General features: G+C 42.4%; 1 protein-coding gene across 1 annotated transcript in view; it reads left to right on the top strand.

Moving 5' to 3' along the window:
• Positions 1-8,312: 8,312 nt before the first annotated feature.
• The window catches only part of ca10a (carbonic anhydrase Xa), a 48,055-nt gene continuing 31,134 nt past the window's right edge, over positions 8,313-25,233 (top strand). Inside the window, exons 1-2 of the mRNA XM_054754406.1 lie at positions 8,313-8,867; positions 16,660-16,734. Of these exons, the coding sequence (XP_054610381.1) occupies positions 8,807-8,867; positions 16,660-16,734 (136 nt within the window). The 5' untranslated portion in view covers positions 8,313-8,806. The remainder of the gene's footprint in view (positions 8,868-16,659; positions 16,735-25,233) is intronic.

The raw sequence follows: 25,233 nt of genomic DNA, 5'->3' as shown, positions 1-25,233 counted from the left end.
AATGTCCTTACCTGTTAGCATCCTATTAGCTAAACAAAATGGCAACCAGAACCGGAAGTCAGCTGCGTTATGTCGCCCATCTATGATGCCATCAGCGGTTGACTCTCAAAAATGTTCTCACAAAACACGTTTTTTAGTTTTACAATGATAGTTTTACATGCACAAAACAATTCTAAATGTATATAAATGACCAATGAAAGCTATAAATGAAAATTTAAGGTTAATTTTACCTTCATTGTGACGCCGTCGGGGTACTATCACTCAGGTCACAGTCACAAACGCAGCGGTGTGAGGCAGAGGATGTTTACAGTCATTATAGCGAATATTTGAGCGATATGTAAATATTGCTTTCGATGAGGAAGAAACATTTGGAGATGAAATAGAGAATTTGCAGAAAATGGACTGAAGCCTTAAAACATGGGATGAAGATTTGGTCGCCTTCAAAACACAGAATGGTAAGTGTAAATTACACTGGAGTTGCTTATCCTTCAATTAGTGTTTGAAATCAGCTTCTTAATGAGCGTAAAGTGGTCTTTATAGCCTGTTTGATTGTATATGTGGCTGCACGTTGAGGATCAATGTTCACAGTAATCAAATCACTGTGAAAAGATGTTTATATAACATGTATAAGGTGCTCCTTCAACGCAGTCGTCAGTGAAATGAACACTGCAAAGAACAGAACTCGAGGAGGGCGTCCATCTGTCTCTCGTCTGCGCTGTTTTAAACCTTCCTCTTTTGGAAAAGAAAGCAAACTTACAGTATCCCTTTGAACATCCAGCAGCAACACGACTTTTTGGCATGACGAATGCTGTGATTCAAAATATACTGAACCAAGTCGACAATCTACTCTGCTTTAGCTGAGAGGTATTATCCCGATGACGTCACTTCTGGAAATGAGGCTGAGCTGTGAGCTACATTGTCATGGCTGGCGCCATATGTGACCAGAAAACAATTTGAAAGGGTCTTGCATATATAGTATTTCCTCACACTTGAACTATAACAACTCTCTTTATTTTGGACTCGAACAGTCGGCTATTTGCAGACTTCCACTGGTCCAAATCACAGCTGCTCACCTGCTCACGGGGATAAAATATTATGAGCACATTCCCCTCATGCTTGCTTTATTCCACTGACTTTAGGTTTCATTTAAAGATTTTATTGCTTGTTTTTAAAGGCCTAAATGGGTTGGCTCCCTCTATTTTTAATTTTTCAGAATTACTGTCTTTGCCCACCCATGTTAGAGCACTAAGGTCATGTGACCAGTCTCTCTTACATTGTCCCAGGTCTGGATTAAAAACCAGAGGAGACAGAGCATTTGCAGTCGCGGGCCCTAAATTATGGAACTCTCTCACTCTCCAAATTAGTGCTGCTGCTTCTGTGAAGTGTTTTAAAACGGCACTGAAAACACACCTTTATGCTCTAACACCGCTCATAAAAGGAGCAAACCGCCTGAGGAGGTCTTCGAAGCATTCGTTCCAGAGGCCCACAACATCTGGCGTCGAGGTCAGCAGCACACCGTCCCCACCATACACGAGGTTGACTGTGTGCTGCTTCCCCCTCCTGAGACGGTGGATGGTGGTCCAGGATCTCTTCAAAGCTCTTCGAAGCCAAAGCTGTGGCTGTTCTCCATGACTTCCCCGAATTCCTCCCACGTCTGAGTTTTTTGCCTCAGAGATGGTAGACCGGTGCTGAAACCAAGGGCAAGTCATACATGGGATGCATCCACCGAAACTGCACAAGACTTTTAAAAAAATAAAATTCAAAATTGTAAGTTGCTGTTTGAGCTCCAAATAGGCATGAAATTTTAAAAAATACCAATTTTGGGACGATCAATATTTACCCCATAGGAAAACCCCCATTGGTTGGTCGAAATCAGCATGACTGACTCGAGTTTTTAAATTTTTTTTGGTTCCAGCGTGCGATAGAAGCGGCCAGAGCATGGGGTTGACAAGTGCTGCAAGGCGAATCACCGGCTCCAGAAGCCAATAAATAATGAATGAAACCAGAGATTCCACTTGCTAGCCCACTACACGTGGTGAAATTTAGCCCCAGAAGGCGACCTACTAAGGTGGGGCGATCACTTGCTTTGGCATGCGCCTCCACAGCCCGTAGAGGATTCTTGTCAGGCGGGCAGGCCTGCGTGACGCTCTGGTGGACCGCGCCAGGTGGCTCTACTTACTTCCCACTAAAGTTCTTTTGACATCCACAAGCCGTATATATTATACACTGATACACAGTTTATTTCTAACATGCTAAATATTTACATAGCAGTACATCACGTTTATGAATGAGCTCAGCTCCTGTTTCACGTTGTGCATCCGTGCCTAAAGTGATAAACACAGCTGATGCTTCAGAAGGAAGTCGGCCCAAAGATAGAATATGGTAAAAAAAAGTGCACACTTAAGTGGATAAACAACCAGGACCACAACGCATGCTGGAGCCTATCCCCGATTGCCAATCGCATGGCACATATAGACAAACAACCTTTCACACTCACATTCATACCGATGGACAATTTAGAGTCTCAAATTAAGATCTATCAGTCTGGAAAAGGTTATAAAGCCATTTCTTAAGCTTTGGGACTCCAGTGGACCACACCATTATCCACAAATGGCGAAAACAGGGAACAGTGGTGAACCTTCTCAGGAGTGGCCGGCCAACTAAAATGACCCCAAGCACAACGACAACCCATCCAAGAGGTCACAAAAGACCCCACAACAACATCCAAAGGACTGCAGGCCTCACTCCACCATAAGAAAGACACTGGGAAAAAACGGCCTGTATGGCAGAGTTCCAAGACCAAAACCACTGCTGAACAAAAAGAGCATAAGGCCCTTCTCAAATTTGCCAGAAAACATCTTGATGATCTCAAAGACCTTTTGGAAAATACTCTGTGGTCTGACGAGGCAAACATTGAACTTTTTGGAAGGTGTGTGTGTCCCATTACATCTTCCATATTTCAGAAAAAGAACATCATACCAACAGTAAAATATGGTGGTGGTAGTGTGATGGTCTGGGGTTGTTGTGCGGCTTCAGGACCTGGAAGACTTGCTGTGATAAATGGGACCATGAATTCTGCTGTCTACCAAAATATTCTGAAGGAGAATGTCCGGCCATCTGTTGGTGACCTCAAGCTGAAACCAACTTGGGTTCTGCAGCAGGACAATGATCCAAAACACACCAGCAAGTCCACCTCTGAATGGCTGAAGAAAAACAAAATGAAGACTTTGGAGTGGCCTAGTCAAAGTCCTGACCTGAATCCTATTGAGATGCTGTGGCATGACCTTAAAAAGGCGCTTCATGCTGGAAAACCCTCCAATGTGGCTGAATGACAACAATTCTGCAAAGATGAGTGGGCCAAAATTCCTCCACAGCGCTGTAAGAGACTCATTGCAAGTTATCACAAACGCTTGATTGCAGTTGTTGCTGCTAAGGGGGGCCCAACCAGTTATTAGGTTCACTTTTTCACACAGGAACATGTAGGTTTGGAAGTTTCATTTAAAAACTGCATTTTGTGTTTAGTTGTGCTGTCATTGACTAATATTTAGATTAGTTTGATGATCTGAAACATTTAAGTGTGACAAACAAAAAAACCCACTATATAATATACAGTGTTATTCAAAAAGAATGAATGGATTTCATGACACAGTATTTTATTAAGGAAAAGCAATAGAAAATTCCAGCCAAGTCACAAGTATTCTACTCACAATCAAGTTTTATTTTCTGTCTTCCAAGTGTTCATGCAGCCACCACCTGCAGCAAGCCAACATCAATGCAATAAGAGAATTCCTGCCAGATGGGTATCAGCACACCACCAGCCACTTTTTCTATTTACAAAAGCCCGAACCATCAGCTGCAAATGGGGTGGTGCTCTAGCTTGCTGAAAAATGAAGTCATGGGGCTCTGCTTGCAGTGAAGTGAAGAGCCAGTGTTGGAGCATGTCGAGCCTTTCAAAGCTGAGAAAACTCCTCTTTCAAATGGTCACTGACTCGTTCCATGACGTTACTTGAGATCTGAAGCGATGCGTCATGAATTCGGTTCATTCTTTTTGAATGTATATCTTTTTGAACTGTATCCTGTCTCATCCCACACTGACTGCAAAACACTTCTGCTTCGCCACAAATGCATCGCTGTCCAGGCACCAATATATATGCTCAGGCAGACGTCTCCAACAGGTACGTCGTGAGCTCTCCACCTGATTTTGAAACTTTTTTTTAGTGTTTGTAACGGTTCAATTCAGACATCTCCTTGAATGACAAATTACCACAAAATGATTACTCTGCACTGCAAAAACAGCCATACTTAAAGGAAAACGGCACTGTTTTTAGGGAATTTTGCCCATCACCCACAATCCTTATATGTCTTTCTGTCTTCTGTGTGTTCTCAAGATATTAAAAACAGCTAAAAACAGGCAGATATGCATGCAATGAATGTAATGGGACACACCTATTCTGCCTGCAAAACACCTCCAATAACCTCCAACAAGGTTTTATGGTTTTCTATCCATGCTGTGAGCATGTAGTAACAGGTACATTCATGATAACATGGAATACTTACACTATTTTGCTGTATTGTGGTCATTTTAAGCATTGCTTGAACTTCCTTCATGGGTGCATTGATTTCACAGAGCAACATAGAAAGAATGCTACACTTGCCATTAACTTTTCCAAGCCAAAAAACAAAAAGTGGCAGTGGCGGCAGCTACAGTATGTAGCGTTACCTTTTGGTAGCCTGACGCGTTGTGAGCGAGTGTGTGGTGAAGCTAGTCATGAGCTGGCTAGTAGCGAGTTGTGGCAAGGTGTCACTACACAATTAACGTAGTTCTTTGGCGTAACAATGTTAACAACAATAATAATAATAATAATAATTACAATGTCGCTGTAGCTTGCTTAATATGCACGTCACATTATGTAAATTGAGCGTTGTTGGCGGTTTTTGGAGGTTTTATAGAAGGAATAGGTGTTTCTCATTACATGCATTCTTAGCTGTCTCTTTATCTGTTTTAATATCTTTAGAATGCACAAAAAAGAGAAAGATGTGTGTTCAAGTCTCACATAAGGATTGTGGATGATGGGCAAAATTCCAAAAAAAAGTGCAGTTTTCCTTTAAGAACAGCTTACAATAAAATCTAAGAAGATTCTTAGGAAGATATTGCTGAATGAGGCCAAATGTTGTCAATCACATAGCTAGTATTTAAGTAAAATGTCATCTAAAATGTAAAATATTATTACATATGCTAGAGTTAGGAATATTATTCTTTGACAGAGACATTCCTCATAAGCAAACAACCATTCACACAATATTTTTTGGAACGTGTGAGGAAGCCAGAGTACACAGAGAACACCCACAGGGAGAACGCACAAAATGTGATTTGAACCGAGGTGGCCTGATTGCGAGGCCAACCTGCTAACCACTCTGCGGCTGGCTTTTTTCGCAGCGTTTATCATCAGATTAATTGTTTTTCAACGCCTGAGCTTTCCAACAAGCATGAACGTTGTCATGATCTGTCGTCGCTCTGAATGCCTTCTCATCGTAGTGCATGCTGCAGAGGTGGAGCTGGCGGGACTCGCACACCTGCAGCCAATTATCCTCATCACCTTCTTAAGATGGTGGAAGGCAGCAAGTCAGCGCCAGATTGTTTCTCTGCATTTTGCTACAACCTGCGCCATTCCTGCCTCCTGTTTCATTGCTCATGTCCTACTTTGGGATATCCTACGTGTAGTGGGTGTTATTACCCGTTTTGCTTGGCTACTCCAGCTGCTTTTTGTTTTTTTGGACTATTCTACTACTTTGATATCCTTGCTAGTGTTAGCAGCGTTTTCTGTTGTCCGCCGTCAGCATGTAGTTTTTTCCTGCAGCCTTTTGCTCTCAGTGATCCTTTGTTTCTCTGTTTTCCAGCGGTTAGCCTGGTCTTTTGTTTTTTGTACCATATTGGTTTTGGCTTTTTGTGACTGTCTTTTTCCTCCGTGGAGGGCACGTTTTATTTGTAAACCTTTTGTTACCTTACCTTCCTCTCTGCATTTGGGGTCCAAATTATAATTCACGCCAATTCGTGACAGAACAATCTGGCCACGATGGACCCCGCAGCGTTGGAGCACTTATGATCGCCTCTCTCCCATCAAGGCCAATTAGTTGGCAGCCATGATAAGACCCTGAGAGAAATAATGGAAGCCATTAAAGCTCTATCGGCTAGTGTAGGAGCCTTGGACTGGGGGCGCTCCAGTGGGAAGAGGAAAGAAGTGTGGCCGAAGCAGCGGCCAGAGTAGAATCACCAGAAGGCTGCCCGGAGGGCAAACTCTTTGTTCTGGCAGAATTCAGGTCAGAGGTCATAGAACGGGGTCATTCATTGAAAGTGGCCTGTCACCCAGGAGTCAGGTGCACCCATCTCATGATCACAGAGGTTCTGGTGGCCCTCCATGGCGGCCGATATCAAGGAGTTTGTGGCGGCCTGCTGTGTCTGTGCCAGGAGAAAGACTTTACACCAAGCACCTGCCGGACTGTTGCAGCCACTACCTGTTCCCTCCCCCATGGTCACACATCGCGCCGAATTTTGTCACAGGTCTCCCTCCGTCTCAAGGCAACACTGTCAGTCCCACTGCCATCGACCGCTTCTCGAAAATGACCCAATTTATTGGACTACCTAAAATGCCGTCTTCCCTTGACACTGCTTGTTAAGACACGTCTTCCAGGTACATGGCATTCCTGTGGACTTGGGGGGCCGACAAGGGACCACTTTTCTTCTCATGTATGAAAAGCCTTTTGTAAAGCTCTGGGTGCATCGGCCAGTCTTTCATCGGGGTATCACCCTCAGTCCAACAGCCAGACAGAGTGGGCCAACCAGGACCTAGAGGCCGCCCTTCAGTGCATCTGCCACCGGCAACCTTCTTCCTGGTCTTCCCCCCTCCATGGGTGGAGTACGCCCATAATTCTCTTGTGTGCACGGCTACAGGTACTATGTCTCCCTTTAAGATCGTTTTTTGGATCAACCCTCATTTTCTGCCACAGGAGGCGTACGTTCCTGTGCCATCTGTTCACCTCCATCTCAGACTGGCCCAGCGGGTTTGGCGGGAGACCAGGGCGGCGCTTTCCCGGACAGCCGAAAGGAATTGCCAACTAGCTGACCGCCATAGAACTCCGGTGCCAGATTATCAAACTGGGCAGGAGGTATGGTTATCATCACGTGACTTACCTTTGGCTTCTTGTAAAGGTGTTTCTTCAAAGCAGTCATCAGCGAAATGATCACTGCAAAAAAAAAAAAAAAGAACGTGAGGTGGGCGTCCATCTGTCTCTTGTTCTCTGCACTTTTTTTTGTCCGTTGTTGTCTTTAAACAGGTTTTGTTGTCTTAAACCTTCCTTTGGAAAAGAAAACAAACTTACAGTATCACTCGGAATAATATAAACATCCAGCAGAAACACATTTTGGCATGACTACTATTTTGATGAAAAATATACTGAACCAAGTCGACCGTCAATGTCGCTCTGCTTTAGCTCAGAGGTGTCACCCCGATGATGTCACTTCCGGAAATGACACCAAACAGCAAGAGCTAGTTCGTCATGGGTGGCGCCATGAACTACAGTATATGTAATTTTGCTAATTTACTGTTTGCTTTCAAAACTCAAACAATGCAGAACAAAATTACAAACAATATATAACTTATTTAAGCAAAGTTGATTAATCATGTCAGAGAACCTGTAAATTTTGTGCTTCAGTGACTTTGCTGCTTCATTTTTCACTGTTGTGGTCACCACAAAAATGTTTTTTTCCAGGATTAAACAGACAAAATATGTTTCTTAAAAAGAAAAAAGCAGTTACTGAGACACAGAATTTAAGTAACTCTCAAAACTTTTAACCACGACCGTAATATCTAACAATAACATCTCATTGATAAATCATTCATTTTATTTTTATAACATCTAGAGGGCCCCAGGCCGCATTTTGGACGCCCCTGCTCTCCAGGAATGATGAACCATCTTTTGAACGTTCTAAATGTGGTGCAGTTCACTGCAAAGGTGTTAAAGAATAAATGATGTCGTGCAAAGCAGAGTGGTTGCTAATAAGACTGCGGTGTATTTGTGGACAGGATGTTGTCTTCTTTAAAAACATATTCTATCACATTGTAGTAGGCCAACGTAACGTTTGCTATTGTTGGACTGAGACCTCATAAATCTTTTAAATGTTACACCCATGTTACGTTTAAAAAACGCACTAACGGGCTTTTTACACCATATTTAACTCATCGCAATAAATGTTTTTTTAAAAGTGGCTTTTATTTTGACAGCTGTAACAGGAAATGTACGCATTGGTGATTCGTACTTGACGTTGGTCTCCTGCATTGAGAGAAGACGCTTCATCGTAGATTTTAAAACCTGGCCAAGGCAAGTTAAAGACCTCCAATGCCATCCCATCATTGATGACACCAATAATTCTCATTATTTGTCTTCACACACAAGATTTGACGAAACTGGGACGTCTTGAGTCGTCGTCGTGAAGCTGCTGTGATCACTTGGCGTCATCTGGATGGATGTAAAAACAGAATCCTATCGGCAGCACATCTCTTATTTGTCGTTTGGAATTATTCCTCCCGTGTTCCGTCGTTCATGCTGGAGGAACATCACGTTTATTCACCTGCTCTGATGACCTACTTTGTATGATGCGGAAAATATCTGGTGGGAGGCTGACAGCACCAACCAGCCTGGGAGGACACACCGTCTGAAAGAAACCCCTTACCTTTACGTCTTCACTTGTTTATATTTTTGCCTATTTACCATTTTTCGTTCCTGAATGAACGTGGAATGAAGATACAGGATGGACATGTTTTGGGAATTACTATTCATTCTCCAAGCCAACTGTATTACGTGCATATCAGGTGAGTCATTCTTCATGTTACTCTCTATCATGACATGATCACATATGAGAGCATGATGTGTCCATGAAAGTAGTCTTGATGTGGATAAAAGACACCTGTCACAGAAACAGTCTCTCCCATTCAAACCTCCGCCCCCAAGAGCTACCTCAGGGACATGATGGTAGACCTGCACAAGACTGTAATGGACTACAAGACCGTCAACTTGGTGAAAGAAAGACCACTATTGGTGTAATCATTGGTAAATGGAAGAAATACAGTACAAGAGCTCCGTGCAAGATTTCACTCGGTGGGGTAAGGATGGTTGTGAGAAAGGTGAGGGCCCAGCCCAGAATCACAAGGGAGGAGCTGGTTAATGATGTCAAAGGAGTTCGGAGCTCAGTCACCAAGAAAAGCATAAATGCCACACTGAGATCCTGCAGTGCCCACAAGAAGAAGCCGCATGCACAATGTGAAGTCTGGCATGACTCGCACAAGGCTTGGGAGAATGTGATGTGGCCACATGTGACCAACATGGAGCTCTTTGGATGGCGTCAAATGGATGTTGAATATGAGATGTGTTAAACCCTGGTGGCCAACTACAAGAAGCGTGTGACCTTTTTACGCTACACCTACCATCAACGATGGACTGTTCATATTTTGGTAAACTGTGGGGTGCGAACTTTGGGTTTATGGTCACGGTTCAGTTCATTTTGGGTACAGTCAGGGAAGAAATTTCAATTTTGTGTAAACAGCTTTAATGGTTTTACACTGGTAACTGCTTCGATGAATAACAAATACACTAAGTCCCCAACTAACGAACACAATTGGTTCCAGAAGACCGTTCTTATGTCGAATCGTTCTTAAGTAGGGGAAAAGGTAATATTACAATGATATAGGTACTACATGTACGTGTATACATATACATATATCCGTATGTACAGTATGTAAATATGAGTTTGGATGTAGTAGTAATATTAAATGAGGATAATTAATTAAAAAAAACAATAATAAAAATGATATAATACGTAATGATAAATATTATTTACCTTTGAAGAGGAGTCGCCAAGCATACGTCGTTGTGGAGGAATTGGAGGAGGAGATATTGAAAAGGACAAGTCGTCGTCGTTAGACTCTTCTAAAAGAGGTAGTGTTCTGTGGGTGGTGTAGAATTAAGCAGGCCTATTAACTCTTCATAAACTTAAATCACACGCTCTGTCTGGGTTGTACAATTTAGCTTTACACTGTATCTCCCCACCTCTGCTGAACAATGACGGCACACTGCTTTCATCTTATCGATTTGTCTTTGCTTGTTTACGTACGGGAAGGCCAAGGCCAAATGATGGAAGAGGGTTTTCAAGATCTAGTTCACCACAGGGGCTGCACTGGATTTGTTTGCAAGTCGACACACGATTGTGTTTACCATTTGGGGAATCTATCATCCTCTCTCCTGGACTGAATGTTCCATACCGAAAAGTACGGTTACATGTACTGTTACACCTCTCCTACTTATAGTTATGTCAGCCTCGTGCCTGAGGCTAATGGCAGAATGGGGTATAAAATACAAACTAGAATGAAAAACAGGAGTTGCAGTAAAAAAACCTAAATGATAGGTGATGTTGAAATGACAGCGTGTCGATATTTTGTGAAAGTTGTGTGTGTGTGTGTGTGTGTGTGCTGTACACAACAGACAAGTGCCCTAAATCCCCAAACACTGTCAGGGCCCTGTCAGGAAAGCTGAATCTCCAGCTGCTAATCTGATAATCTGCTGCAGATGTATCCCACAACAGGAAGAGAAAGAGCAGACTTGCCAACATGTACACATTTTTCGTACACAGTGCGCGTTATTGACCCTTGAATAAACCTGTACGCTTCGCTGCTCTCCAGGTACCCATTTTGTTTCATTTCTCCTGTTTCAGCTTTGGCGAAAAAAAATCCTCACCGTTAAAGATGTGATTGGCCAGATGGTACATTTTTTCTTGTCTGTATACGACTTGTTCAGAGGGTGGACCACTGAAACCTTTGCAATAAAAGGACTGTTGTCAAGCTCCGATTGGTTCCAGCTGCAATAACACTCACCTTCTCGCTAGAATTACTAAGGAAGCTAACAAGCTAAATAGCTGACGAGAGTTGTCCTTGCTCACAGAGTTCACATCACGTACTCATTTGAGTCTTGTATTCAGTGCTTTATTACTGTATGTTATGTCTTTCATGTGTTGGGTGTGCAGTGTGAGTGACTTAGGAGCAGGCATGGGCTGGTACGTGATAACCTTGGGCAAAAATATCACAGTTTGACGGTTTCACTGTATAATTACAGCTCTAAAATGTGTTATTTTGAAATATCTCAACATAATAGAACATGCTAGAAGTGGAATATACTGTATATAGTGGTGTGAAAAAGTGATTGCCCCCTAAACCTAATAACTGGTTGGGCCCCCCTTAGCAGCTGCAATCAAGCGTTTGTGATAACTTGCAATGAGTCTCTTACAGCGCTGTGGAGGAATTTTGGCCCACTCATCTTTGCAGAATTGTTGTCATTCAGCCACATTGGAGGGTTTTCCAGCATGAAGTGCCTTTTTAAGGTCATGCCACAGCATCTCAATAGGATTCAGGTCAGGACTTTGACTAGGCCATTCCAAAGTCTTCATTTTGTTTTTCTTCAGCCATTCAGAGGTGGACTTGCTGTTGTGTTTTGGATCATTGTCCTGCTGCAGAACCCAGGTTGGTTTCAGTTTGAGGTCACCAACAGATGGCCGGACATTGTCCTTCAGGATTTTTTGGCAGACAGCAGAATTCATGGTTCCATTTATCACAGCCTTCCAGGTCCTGAAGCAGCACAACAGCTCCAGACCATCACACTACCACCACCATATTTTACTGATGCTATGATGTTCTTTTTCTGAAATATGGAAGTTGAAATGGGACACACACCTTCTAGAAAGTTTAACTTTTGTCTCGTCAGACAACATAGTATTTTCCCAAAGGTCTTGGGGATCATCAAGATGTTTCTGGCAAAATTGAGACGAGCCTTAATGTTCTTTTTGTTCAGCGGTGGTTTTGGTCTTTGAACTCTGCCATGCAGGCTGTTTTTGCCCAGTGTCTTTCTTATGGTGGAGTCATGAACACTGACCTTAACTGAGGCAAGTGAGGCCTGCAGGTGTGTGGATGTTGTTGTGGGATCTTTTGTGACCTCTTGGATGAGTGTTGCTGCGCTCTTGGGGTCATTTTGGTTGGCCGGCGACTCCTGGGAAGGTTCAGCACTGTTCCATGTTTTTGCCATTTGTGGATAATGGCTCTCACTGTGGTCTGCTGGAGTCCCAAAGCTTTAAAAATGGCTTTATAAGCTTTTCCAGACTGATAGATCTCAATTAATCTCAATAAAGTTATGTTTTACTGGGGGGGGTCAGTCACTTTTCCACACTGGACCATGTTGGGGTTTTTTTCTCCCTTTATAAAGAAACGTTTCTTTTAAAGTGCATTTTGTGTTCAGTTGTGTTGTCATTGACTACTATTTAAATTTGTGTGATGATCTGGAACATTTAAGTGTGACAAACATGCAAAACAATTAGAAATCAGGAAGGAGGCAAAGACTTTTTCACACCACTGTATGTTTCTAATAACAAAAACATTTTTTTTGGTAAATAAATAATAAAATACAGTTCTTAATGCAGTCTATGGTGGCTAATCTTGCGACTCATGTCACAAGACCATAAATATTTTCTAACAAAAAAAACAATGCAAATAAATGCAATCACTGTCTCTGTCATCCATCTTCTATGCTGCTTATCCTCACTAGGATCGCGGGTATGCTGGAGCCTATCCCAGCTGACTTCAGGCGAGAGGTGGGGTACACCCTGGACCGGATTGCCAGCCAATTGCAGGGCACATATAGACAAACAACCATTCACTCTCATACCTATGGACAATTTAGAGTCGCCAATTAACCTGACATGCCTGTTTTTGGAATGTGGGAGGAAACCGGAGTACCCGGAGAAAACCCACACACACACGGGGAGAACATGCAAACTCCACACAGAGATGCCCAACAGAGATTCGAACTCAGATCTCCTGACTCTGTGACCAACATGCTAACCACTAGGCCACCACTCCAAAAATGTCACAACATAAATAATTTGTTATTATTTCATCACGTGGTGACAGCAGTTCACAACTTGTCAACAAATATTTTGGATTTGTTGGATTATGTACGTACCCAAGAAGAGCAACGTGACATGCTTGAATGACTATCGCCCTATAGCACTCACTCCTATTGTTATGAAGTGCTTTGAAAGAATAGTCATGACCCACATCAAAAAGAGCATCCCGGCCACTGTGGACCCTCTACAGCAGGGGTCGGGAACCTTTTTGACTCAGAGAGCCATAAAATCAAAATATTCTGAAATTTATTTCAGTGAGAGCCATATAATATATTTTAAGACTGAATTTAACTAAATGTGAGTATAATAAGCCTTTGAACTTTTTCTTTTGAATAATGTTGTTATAATACCCATTAATGCGACTTCTGGTGCTGCATGGATTTGCTGATGGCTTTGTAGTCTGGTTGGTACTTGGTGAGGTTAAGCTTCATGCAGGCGTTGAGGCTTTCGTCCGTTAAACGTGATCGTAGGTTGGACTTGATGTTTTAATGATGTGAAAATGACTGGCATAAAAGACAGAGGCGTGTCTTGTATCTATTTGATTATCTTGTCTTTGTTCGGAAGATCGTCAAAAAGTTCATCGGCTACATCCAGCATGAACGTTTTAGCATGCTCGCCATCTGTGAATGGTTTTCCGTTCCTCACTTTTGCTAAAGATCCAGCAAAACTAGCGGAATTATCACCTTGCCGGGTCCATACGCGGTGTTGCTGCTGGCTAGCTTGCACCCTGCTCAGTAGCTCTTGTCACGCTTTCTTCCTGCCGTCTCCCACGTGTATTTTGATGCAAAGATAGCACGGCGTGTGTCGAAGTGCCGCTTTACATTCGACCGTTTCATCGATGCAATTTTGTCACTGCAAATTAGGCACATCGCAGAGCCTGCTCTCTCCACAAAGGCGAATTCTTCAGTCCATTCATCCTGAAATGTACGATACTCGTCATCTTTTTATCTTTTCGCCATCTTCGTCGAAGGGTTAGCTTTGAGCTAATGACCGAGCAGACTGATTCAAAAGGGGGCGTTTACCTGTTAATAGCGAACGTAGGCCATTATCATCCAATTAAAATAATGGACAATTGCGCCTGCAGTCAACTCCAGCCCTGAATAAGACATGAGTAGTGGAAAAATCGACGGATGGATTAAAACAAGCGATAATATTTTATGTTTTATCTGCGAGCCAGATGCAATCATCAAAAGAGCCACATCTGGCTCGCGAGCCATAGGTTCCCGACCCCTGCTCTACAGTTTGCATATCGCCAGACCCGGTCCATTGATGATGCAGTCAACACTGCCATCCACACAGCTCTTTCTCACCTACAGGGCCAGGACACATATGTCAGAATGCTATTTATAGACGATAGCTCTGCATTCAATACTGTCACCTCTCCGCTGTAACTGTGTGTGTTTAACTTTCTAACAGGCAGGCCCCAGTCAGTCAGAGTCCACAATCGCACATCAAGCTCAAGAATTGTGAGCACTGGGACCCCACGGGTGTGTGCTGAGTCCGCTCCTCTACACGCTCTTCACCTACGATTGCGTGGCCTCCCAGAACAACACCAGCATCATTAAATTTGCAGATGACACTACAGTCAATGGCCTGATCACTGGTGGTGTTGAAACATCATACAGAAGAGAGGTGGCGGACCTCATAGCTTGGTGTCGTGATAACAATCTCTTTCTCAATACAAAGAAGACCAAAGAGATGATCATTGACCCAAGAACAAGGGAAAAGGAGCCGCATAGACCCCTGTTTATTGATGAGACTGAGGTGGAGAGGGTGAAAACCTTCAAGTTCCTCTGCACATACATCAGTGAGGACCTCACCTGGTCTCACAACACCCAACAAATTATCAAGAAGTCCCAAAGGAGACTGTACTTCCTGAGAAGACTGAGGAAATTTGGCATGTCCACCACAATCCTTAGTTGCTTCTACAGATGCACTATCGAAAGTGTCCTTACAGCCTCCATCACTGTTTGGTACGGTAACTGTACAACACGTGATAGGAAGGCACTCCAGCGGGTGATCAAGACCTCACAGAACATTGTTGGGGCAGCCCTCCCCTCACTAGAGTCCTACGAAGAACACACAACCTCATCAGGGACTCATCAGGGTTTCACTTCCGTTTCCCGGTCATGTGATTGTTGCTAAGTGGTTATTGCTTGTTGTTTACACCACTAATCCTCGGCTTCGGTCTCGTTTGGAATCACATCTCCACATTTTGTGACCCTTGACGCTGGTAATACATCGACTGACACCTATGACAGCAACGACACGAGTGCCTTCATCGAGTTCTAGCACTGCTGCGCATGCGTATAACAAGGAAACCGTAAATGGAGTAAATCTTGTTTTCACTTCATAATGTTAATTAATGTGTTTTGCCATTTACTATACGTTTTAAGCTGTCAGTATGTTTGATTACACTACAAGCCATTAAACGATGACATTTGCGACTTACTCGGTTATGATATTCACATTAACATGTTGAAAATGTACCTAAATATTGTTATGTGCTTACACATTAGTTCTATAGCTGCAATGCCATGTGAAAAACACGCTAAATCCACACGCTACGAAGGCACACGTCTTGCCAAATTGGCGCCGCTTGATGATATTGAGGCAGCTAATGACACTGCTAGCTATGCCGCGGCGGTTAGGTTGTCGACTTTTGGCAACACAGCTCGTGCCCGTGGTTTCAGCACAGTTCCAGCAGGAATAACGCAGGACATTATAAAGTATTTCCACTCGCTTATACCACGCAAACGGTATGACCTTTTTCATACCCTGGTACACCTTGAAACCGGTAACCGGCCCATGCCTACCGTACTTAGGAGTTAATTTAGGTGTACCTACACTCGGCTTGCATCAGTCTAACCCGTAATGTAGCAGGTTTTTTTCCCTAGCTTTTTTACAAACATTTTTAATGCTGCAGTGGGGAAAATGTACCTTTTGAAAACATCCATGTTCGTGTGGACATTGTATGAATCACAATCTTCCACCTATTCTATCTTATACAATGCCTAGCCACAAATAAGGTCTCACACACACACACACACACACACACACACACACACACACACACACACACACACACACACACACACACAGGCTTTGACCGCCTTTACCTTTGATTATGGCACACATTCGCTGTGGCATCGTTTCCACAAGCTTCTGCAGTATTTATTTCTGTCCAGGGCTGCATTAATTTTTCACTTAGATCTTATGTTGATGACAGGAGACGCTGTGTGTTTTCCCGCTGTCCTTCCACTTTTTATTAATGGACAGTTCTTAACCCAATTTTTACTAGTTTCATCAACCTCCTTAATGTTTTCTTATGCTTGATGCAAGCCAAAAATGTGACTCTAACACAAGTAATCACATAGTTGTTTACCAAATGACTTAAAAAACCTGTTGCCAGCTGAAACATAATCACCCATGCAGTAATTATCCATTGGGAGGCTCAGTGTTGAGCCTCACGTTTTAAGTGTTGTGTTTTGGAATTTTAAAACGTTAACCTAGAAATGATGAAACTTCAAATTCTGTGATTATAGAAGGAATGTTCTCTGGATGATCCTACTTGCCTTGGTCATCAGGAAACTAATTATTATGTTTGAAATGACAACAATTGTTTAAAGTGAACAGTTTTTTTTCTTCTTACCTCACAGCTCAGCCAAATCCACCAAAAATTCATGAAGGCTGGTGGGCATACAAGGAGGTGGTTCAGGGGAGCTTCGTTCCAGGTAAGATTCAAATACACTCTTGACCAAAATGTTACAACCAGTTGAAAAATTGCAAGAATTTACATTCTGCACTGTTGGATCCTAAGGAGGTTCTAAGTCAGGGGTGTCAAACTCGTGCCATGGAGGGCCAAGACAGTGCAGGTTTTCTTTCCAGCCAGTCACTAAAGCAGGTGATTTTAATGATCAACACCATCAGTTTGAGGGAAGGAGCTCATCAATTAAATCACCTGCTGCAGAAACTGGTTGGAGAGAAAACTCTTGCCCTGGAGGGCCAGCGTCTCGGCCCTCCAGGGCACGAGTTTGACACATGTGTTCTAAGTAGAGCTTAAAAATGCAAAAGGAAGAAATGGGAGTGGGATACATTTTTTTCATGGTAAACAATTTATTGTAAACAAGCATTAAAGTGAAATAGGCTGTTCATCAGCTGATCAAAAGAGCACAGCACATGGGACATTGAAAGGTGGAAGAAAGTTTTATTCTATGATGGGAAAAAATGGAACGCTGATGTTCCTGATGGCTTCCAACGTTACTGGCATGACAAGAAGAGACCACCTGAGATTTTTTCCCACATGGCACAGTGGAGGGGGCGCCATCATGATCTTTCAATGGAACAATGGAGCTTCGGGTTATGCAGGGGTGTCAAACGGCAGCCGGCTATGTGGAGATGTTGTAGAGGGCATCCCTCATCACTGAAGGCCCTCGTCTGTGTGGTAATTACTGGCTTTTCAACAGGACAACGCTGCACTTCACAATGTCTGATAAAGGACTTCTTCCAGAGGAATAACATCACTCTTTTGGACCATCCTGCGTGTTCCCCTGATCTAAGTCCAATTGAGAACATTTAGGGATGGATGGCAAGGGAAGTTTACAAAAATGGACATCAGTTCCAGACAGGGATGCCCTCCATGAAGCCATCTTCACCACCTGGAGCAACATTCCCACTAGCCTCCTGGAAACACTGGCATCAAGCATGCCCAAACCCATTAGAGAGTAATAAAATCCACTTTGTGTCAAAAAGGTATTTATGACATGTCTTGATTGATTTATGACCCCCTGTCATAAAAGTTTATGACATGCCCCTCCCCCCCACCCCTCACCCCCCAACATCAAAGCGTTTTCACACCTATGTGACGAAGATCAAAGCGTTTTCACACCTACGTGACATGTTTATGACAGGGCAATAAAACAATAAAAGTTTATGACGGGCCAATAAAACAATAAAACATCAAAGCGTTTTCACACCTATGTGTCAGGGATCAAAGCATCAGGAAGCAATAAAAGTTTATGGCATACCAATAAAACAATAAAAGTTTATGGCATACCAATAAAGCAATAAAACAATAAAACAATAAAACATCAAAGCATCAGGAAGCGGACATGCGGAAGTCATAAACGGACATCTGGAAGCCATAAAACATCAAAGCGTTTTCACACCTATGTGTCAGGGGTCAAAGCATCAGGAAGCGGACATGCGGAAGTCATAAAACAAACAAACAATCATAAAATCATTCCCACGTGACTGTGTTTTCTTCCGGCTGCGTGTGGGGGAAGCCCCCATTCCCATACCCCTCCTTTCCTAACGACCCCCCCTCCACCCCCACCACCCCCAAGACATCCTCCGGCCTTATCTGGGTGTGTCTCAGCATGTGTGACTGGGGCCCCCAATACCGCCCCCGCCGGCCTGTCTGTGTGTCAGGTTGTGTCTCAAACATGTAGTTTTCTCATTGAAACAATACAAGTAATACTGCTAAAACAGTCAAAACATTGCATCCTGAGCTCACACGTCCCCATTCAAACCATTTCAATCAGCCAATTGCAAAGACAGTCAAAACACTGAAAAGACTTTTTTTCCACATTCTCATTGAAACAATAGAAATAATACTGCTAAAACAGTCAAAACATTACAACCTTAGCTCACACGTTCCCATTCAAACCATTTAAATCCGCCATTTGCAAAGACAGTCAAAACACTGATCAAAACAACAGTCAAAACACTGATCAAAACAACAGTCAAAACACTGAAAACACTTTTTTTCCACATTCTCATTGAAACAATAGAAATAATACTGCTAAAACAGTCAAAACATTACAACCTTAGATGCCAGTCTTTGTACTACAGCTATTTTGTTAAAAATTATATTTTCTTAAAAAATATCATGATTACCTGTCAGCCGTCCATCCACCAGCCTTGTTTCTTCAATAGCAAAGTACAAATGACCCATCTAGGCCACTCCCTCCTACATCTAGAACACTCCCCCCAACCGGCCGATAAAGGTCATGGGCTGAGGAGGTGGGGGTAAAGGAAGGAGGCGTGACTTTGTTATTTACTTTAGAACGTGAGTAATATCTTAAAGGGCGTTGATGGGCGTGGCGAACGTGTTGGGGGTGTGGAAATGTGTGAGATGTCTTATATAACGAGGGGTGTTTGAGTCAAACTATGAGTGATTGTTCGAAAAAAAATGGCGGTGTTCAGGAAAAAGAGTCTGCATCTTGACGGGGGACGCCTGGTGGTTTGTGAGTTTAGAGGCATGGGAGTAGTTCCCTTTGTGGATCTATACAGTCATGAATATATGGAACCAGAGGTTACGCAGCTGAGAATCTATTCTACTGAATTTGAGTAATAAAATCCACTTTGTGTCAAAAAGGTATTTATGGCATGTCTTGATTGATTTATGGCACCCTGTCATAAAAGTTTATGACATGGCAATAAAACAATAAAAGTTTATGATATGGCAATAAAACAATAAAGCAATAAAACAATAAAACATCAAAGCGTTTTCACACCTATGTGTCAGGGATCAATAAAAGTTTATGGCATACCAATAAAACAATAAAAGTTTATGGCATACCAATAAAGCAATAAAACAATAAAATAATAAAACATCAAAGCATCAGGAAGCGGACATGCGGAAGTCATAAACGGACATCTGGAAGCCATAAAACATCAAAGCGTTTTCACACCTATGTGTCAGGGGTCAAAGCATCAGGAAGCGGACATGCGGAAGTCATAAAACAAACAAACAATCATAAAATCATTCCCACGTGACTGTGTTTTCTTCCGGCTGCGTGTGGGGGAAGCCCCCATTCCCATACCCCTCCTTTCCTAACGACCCCCCCTCCACCCCCACCACCCCCAAGACATCCTCCGGCCTTATCTGGGTGTGTCTCAGCATGTGTGACTGGGGCCCCCAATACCGCCCCCGCCGGCCTGTCTGTGTGTCAGGTTGTGTCTCAAACATGTAGTTTTCTCATTGAAACAATACAAGTAATACTGCTAAAACAGTCAAAACATTGCATCCTGAGCTCACACGTCCCCATTCAAACCATTTCAATCAGCCAATTGCAAAGACAGTCAAAACACTGAAAAGACTTTTTTTCCACATTCTCATTGAAACAATAGAAATAATACTGCTAAAACAGTCAAAACATTACAACCTTAGCTCACACGTTCCCATTCAAACCATTTAAATCCGCCATTTGCAAAGACAGTCAAAACACTGATCAAAACAACAGTCAAAACACTGATCAAAACAACAGTCAAAACACTGAAAACACTTTTTTTCCACATTCTCATTGAAACAATAGAAATAATACTGCTAAAACAGTCAAAACATTACAACCTTAGATGCCAGTCTTTGTACTACAGCTATTTTGTTAAAAATTATATTTTCTTAAAAAATATCATGATTACCTGTCAGCCGTCCATCCACCAGCCTTGTTTCTTCAATAGCAAAGTACAAATGACCCATCTAGGCCACTCCCTCCTACATCTAGAACACTCCCCCCAACCGGCCGATAAAGGTCATGGGCTGAGGAGGTGGGGGTAAAGGAAGGAGGCGTGACTTTGTTATTTACTTTAGAACGTGAGTAATATCTTAAAGGGCGTTGATGGGCGTGGCGAACGTGTTGGGGGTGTGGAAATGTGTGAGATGTCTTATATAACGAGGGGTGTTTGAGTCAAACTATGAGTGATTGTTCGAAAAAAAATGGCGGTGTTCAGGAAAAAGAGTCTGCATCTTGACGGGGGACGCCTGGTGGTTTGTGAGTTTAGAGGCATGGGAGTAGTTCCCTTTGTGGATCTATACAGTCATGAATATATGGAACCAGAGGTTACGCAGCTGAGAATCTATTCTACTGAATTTGAGTAATAAAATCCACTTTGTGTCAAAAAGGTATTTATGGCATGTCTTGATTGATTTATGGCACCCTGTCATAAAAGTTTATGACATGGCAATAAAACAATAAAAGTTTATGATATGGCAATAAAACAATAAAGCAATAAAACAATAAAACATCAAAGCGTTTTCACACCTATGTGTCAGGGATCAATAAAAGTTTATGGCATACCAATAAAACAATAAAAGTTTATGGCATACCAATAAAGCAATAAAACAATAAAATAATAAAACATCAAAGCATCAGGAAGCGGACATGCGGAAGTCATAAACGGACATCTGGAAGCCATAAAACATCAAAGCGTTTTCACACCTATGTGTCAGGGGTCAAAGCATCAGGAAGCGGACATGCGGAAGTCATAAAACAAACAAACAATCATAAAATCATTCCCACGTGACTGTGTTTTCTTCCGGCTGCGTGTGGGGGAAGCCCCCATTCCCATACCCCTCCTTTCCTAACGACCCCCCCTCCACCCCCACCACCCCCAAGACATCCTCCGGCCTTATCTGGGTGTGTCTCAGCATGTGTGACTGGGGCCCCCAATACCGCCCCCGCCGGCCTGTCTGTGTGTCAGGTTGTGTCTCAAACATGTAGTTTTCTCATTGAAACAATACAAGTAATACTGCTAAAACAGTCAAAACATTGCATCCTGAGCTCACACGTCCCCATTCAAACCATTTCAATCAGCCAATTGCAAAGACAGTCAAAACACTGAAAAGACTTTTTTTCCACATTCTCATTGAAACAATAGAAATAATACTGCTAAAACAGTCAAAACATTACAACCTTAGCTCACACGTCCCCATTCAAACCATTTAAATCCGCCATTTGCAAAGACAGTCAAAACACTGATCAAAACAACAGTCAAAACACTGAAAACACTTTTTTTTACCATAGTCTCATTGAAACAATAGAAATAATACTGCTAAAACATTCAACACATTGCATCCTTAGATACCAGTCTTTCTACTATAGCTATTTTGTTAAAAATTATATTTTCGTAAAAAATATCATGATTACCTGTCAGCCGTCCATCCACCAGCCTTGTTTCTTCAATAGCAAAGTACAAATGACCCATCTAGGCCACTCCCTCCTACATCTAGAACACTCCCCCCAACCGGCCGATAAAGGTCATGGGCTGAGGAGGTGGGGGTAAAGGAAGGAGGCGTGACTTTGTTATTTACTTTAGAACGTGAGTAATATCTTAAAGGGCGTTGATGGGCGTGGCGAACGTGTTGGGGGTGTGGAAATGTGTGAGATGTCTTATATAACGAGGGGTGTTTGAGTCAAACTATGAGTGATTGTTCGAAAAAAAATGGCGGTGTTCAGGAAAAAGAGTGTGCATCTTGACGGGGGACGCCTGGTGGTTTGTGAGTTTAGAGGCATGGGAGTAGTCCCCTTTGTGGATCTATACAGTCATGAATATATGGAACCAGAGGTTACGCAGCTGAGAATCTATTCTACTGAATTTGAAAAACTGAAGAGCTCCATTCAAGATTTCATCGTTTACATGCAACATGTGCACGACCAAGGGGATGTAGGACTTACGAGAATGTTGCCAAGTGTAGCGGTGAGAATGGATTCGCTACTGCGTGAAGAGGGTGGATCTTTTCTCGTCGATTGTTCGAGATCACACATCTGGCTGCTGGTCAGATATGCCACCTCTGCTGCTAATACTGCCAGACCAAGGACAGTTCTGGAGAAAGAGCGGGATTTCCCAATTCACCTTGCGTTCAAGGCGGTAGACTTCCCAAAGCTGCCTGATCTCTTGAAAGAAATTAGTTTGTTTTTCACTCAAGACAGTGTGAAGCGGAGGCATGCCCTGCTGGGGAAGAGGTTAACCACTCGAGCTGAAGACAGTGTTGGAAGACAGAAGATGACTAGTGATAAGAGGCGAATAAATCCGATCACCGTTTTTGACAGAGAACTGGAGGTTGATGGTTTGGTCGGAAGAGGGCCTGTTTGTGAATTAGAGACTGATTCCGTGTGATTCTATCACACATGCTGGGCTCCACCTTCTACAAAGACCTACCAGAGCCCAGCCTACCAGTACCGCCTCCCACAACCATCGTCTCTTTGGGCGAGAGGCCTACAATATCCTGCAGACTGTGTACGGATTTTATCAAGCCTAGAATTAACATCCCTGCGTGCTTTTCTCTATGTAAATGTTGATCATTCAGTTTTATATCAAGGTTTAATGCTTATTAAGTAAATAAAATATACATTTGAATGTGGTGTTGTGTATTTTTTTTTTGCCTCTCCCACCTCCCTGATCGTGTGTGCGTGCGTGCGTGCGTGCGTGCGTGTGAAAGTGTTACTTTTATTTATTTATTTCCAAACACAGAAGAATGTACTATATTCTATTTATTTATTTATTTCAAACGCAGTACCAGTATACAGCAAGTACCCAAATACAAGAATGTACTATATTCTATTTATTTATTTATTTTGAAACGCATCAGGCTTTGCCCCCTTTACCTAGTCTTTGTGAAGCTTTGATCAACAGGGCTCCTCTTGGAACTTCTTCTCCTGGCTTGTTTGTCATGAATGAACACCCTGACTCGGGTCCATTTGGTGTGACTTCTCTCGGGAGTCCATCCTGGCCGCATCTCCATTTGGTCTGCTTTCTTATGTTAAAATGTTTTGCATCTCAGCATGATGTATTGGACTTGTAGAGCTTTCCTCACACAGCCATGCTATCCCTGCAGCGTCTTATCTTTTAATCAGCACTCTAGTGTTATGAAGGACTAAAGGAAGGTAGACTTGCAACCATTTGGGCTCTGTTAATAAAAATAAAAAGTCTAGAACATACTGTATAAAGGTGATCTAGAACGATAGATAGTGACTTTGTTAGGTATGTGTCCTTCTGAAAGCCTTTCCTACAAAGGAGTGTCTTGATTGAAAAGTGTGAATGTTGGTCATTAGCAAACCTGATTGTCCTGATGCATACATTTGACATTACAGGGCCAATTCCTCCCCCTAAAGTGGATGCAAATACTGTACATACTGTATGTTGGCTAACAGAAAGACACACATATACTGTTTACATATGACCAATATTATATTTATTATCACTATGTATATATTGTTAGAGGTTGTTATTATTGTTATTCATTGTCTAGTTGTGCAGATATGATGTTTTGTATGAGTTCTATTTATTATTTTCATTGTGTCCTTTTTAATCACAGTTAATTAGTACATACTGTATGTGTACTATTCATTTTGACTTCTCTTTTACTTCTTTCTTCATTTTTTCTTTTTATTACAGTTACAACACGGCGTTCAAGGGGTTGGTAATGACACAATATATGCATGCTACCCGTGCATTCTGTATGAAATCCTACAGAAGTACTGATTTTTTTATTTATTTAATTTCCAAACACATCGCCGGTATACTGTAAGCATTCAAATACTAAAGCAGAGACATTATTTGATTAAAAAAACAAACCAACAAACATGCCCTGACTTGTCTCCAGGACATGGGGGGCCTCAGGAGGCAGGCTATGCTTCCTCAATCTCCACCCCCTTTCGACAGATACCCGAAAAACCATCCGCTGTACCCACTACATTCTACTGTCATCTGGAACTTGATTGAGAGAAGGAGACTCTTTTTCCCCCAACCCTTATTTAATTCAACATGGCGCAGCAGAGGTCTTCAGGTAATATTCACCCTTTACTGATTACCACAAACCCATCATCCATCATTGGAGAACATTCCTATAATAAGAAATTCCTATGTAAAACACTATTGTCTAAACATTGACTAATATCTGTTTTTAAAGAGTGCTCATTAGATATAGAATATCATGTGTAGATATATATGTACTGTATGATATAGATTTCCTTTTCATCTCTGACATTATCTTAAAATATGCTTGATACTACTGTGTTGCCGGGCAAATTCGTAAGACCACTGGTAAACAACAGATGCATTACCCATAGCAAAACATACTTTCTCATCAATACAGTTAATCTTGTTGTTTGTTTTATTTCTAATGTCATTATTTTCTTTATAATCATACAGGAATCATCAAGGATCCACACAATAAGACGGCTGAATGCACCAACCTCGACAATGTCCCTACAACTTGGGGTTATGCCGACAATGAATCGACCTACGTGCCCGTTTATCGGCACGACGACGTAACCCCGTCTGAAGACGTTGGAAGGGCGACAAGATTCACTGCAAACATCATCACCCTCTTCCAAACCTTACTGAAAAAATGTTTGAATCAGGTAGCGTGGGAAATAGCACGATCTGAATGCAACGGCTGCATCATAGAACATCCAAGCCAGTTGCAGCATTCCTGTCTCAATGAACGA

Source organism: Dunckerocampus dactyliophorus, chromosome 2 (genome assembly GCF_027744805.1).
Source record: "Dunckerocampus dactyliophorus isolate RoL2022-P2 chromosome 2, RoL_Ddac_1.1, whole genome shotgun sequence".
NCBI classification, from domain to species: Eukaryota; Metazoa; Chordata; class Actinopteri; order Syngnathiformes; family Syngnathidae; genus Dunckerocampus; species Dunckerocampus dactyliophorus.
This window is presented reverse-complemented; position numbering and strand designations above follow the sequence as displayed.